Raw genomic sequence first — 1369 nt, forward strand, 5'->3', positions numbered from 1 at the left:
TCCATGGACAGATATCCAGCCATGAGGTGAGGGAAAATTACCTTGCTCAAAAACAGGTGAAGGCTGACAACAGAAAGTGCATCCAGCAATAGACTAAGTGAATTGCATCAGACCCATGCAAGCATTGGAAAAGTGAACCCTGAAATGATAATGATTGGTGTGTGTGTGTGTGCACATGCATACATATATATACCTGTTTTTACATATTTTTTAATGTTATTAATGTTACTATAATCTTTCGCTCTCTGTCTACACACACACACACACGCCAGATGCCATGATAGATCGCTGACCAAACCATTCAATTTTTTTTCTCCGTGTTTTTCTCCTTGTTTTCTCTGTATTCTTTCAGTTGAAGAGCGTAGGCTCAAAACGTTAAAGACTTTCTGTATTCCCGAGCGTTAAACGAATACATCCTTTTGTTGTTTACACCACCTGTCCTCGTCTGTTGTTGTTTTTTTCGTAAATTCTCCCATATATATATATATATATATCTGTGTCCTTATTTATCTATATGTATATATCTGTCTACCTACCTATACATATATAAATTTTGAATTTTCTTATGTTTCTGCAAGTCTCCTCAGCCAAGTGATCTGAAGCAGAAGGATTCATTCCAAGGCCCGGCCACATACAGAGGATGTACCGATGTATTTTTCTTGGTTTTAAGTGTTGTCTTCCTTGGTGGAATGGTAAGAAACAAGTCCACAAATGGATAATTATTTTTCCTCTTGTTTTTGTATTAGTTCTAAGTCTATATTTGTCTATATATGTGTGTAAAATGTCATACATAGTTTGTATGCATAACAGCTATTATAGTGTGTGTGTGTAAAATTTATTATATTGAATGTGTCTATAATGTGTTTCAAATCCAAAATATTGATCTGTTGGAAGCTGTCCAGAGACGTGCAACCAGACAAATACCCTTTATCTTGAACATATTGCTTCAATAGGCAGCAACACACTAAAGTTTATATGTCCAGCAGTTGACTTGGTAGACTCGCACAAGATTATCCACCATTGTTTATTTTTCAACAACTTTGGTCACTTTTTTTAATTCAGTGAACCTCTGCCCACCTTGGACATGATTTTGAAACACAAAAACAACACCACATCAATGACATTTGTGAACATTTTTCACATTCAGAATTGTCAAAGCATGGAATAAACTACTAGCATCCATATTCATATATATATATATATATATATATAGTTTTAGGGAAAATAACCAAGATGAGTTCTTGAAACTTGGTTATTTTCCCTAAAACTATATATTTTATATATATTTTATCTATAAAGCTCAATTTAATTTTAATTTTTTATAAATTGATTTTAATTGAGTTTTTACCTGTAATTTTGGATTTTGTCC

The 1369-nt window shown here is 33.2% G+C and overlaps 1 protein-coding gene across 2 annotated transcripts in view; it reads left to right on the forward strand.

The window, feature by feature from the left end:
• The first annotated feature begins 262 nt into the window (after nucleotides 1–262).
• The window catches only part of LOC106880879 (choline transporter-like protein 1), a 31049-nt gene continuing 29942 nt past the window's right edge, over nucleotides 263–1369 (forward strand). Inside the window, exon 1 of one of the 2 annotated variants that reach the window (XM_052978242.1) lies at nucleotides 263–692. In XM_052978242.1, the coding sequence (XP_052834202.1) occupies nucleotides 690–692 (3 nt within the window). In that variant the 5' untranslated portion in view covers nucleotides 263–689. The remainder of the gene's footprint in view (nucleotides 693–1369) is intronic. The other variant, XM_014931035.2, reaches the window with a different exon arrangement.

Source organism: Octopus bimaculoides, unplaced genomic scaffold (genome assembly GCF_001194135.2).
Source record: "Octopus bimaculoides isolate UCB-OBI-ISO-001 unplaced genomic scaffold, ASM119413v2 Scaffold_138628, whole genome shotgun sequence".
NCBI classification, from domain to species: domain Eukaryota; kingdom Metazoa; phylum Mollusca; class Cephalopoda; order Octopoda; family Octopodidae; genus Octopus; species Octopus bimaculoides.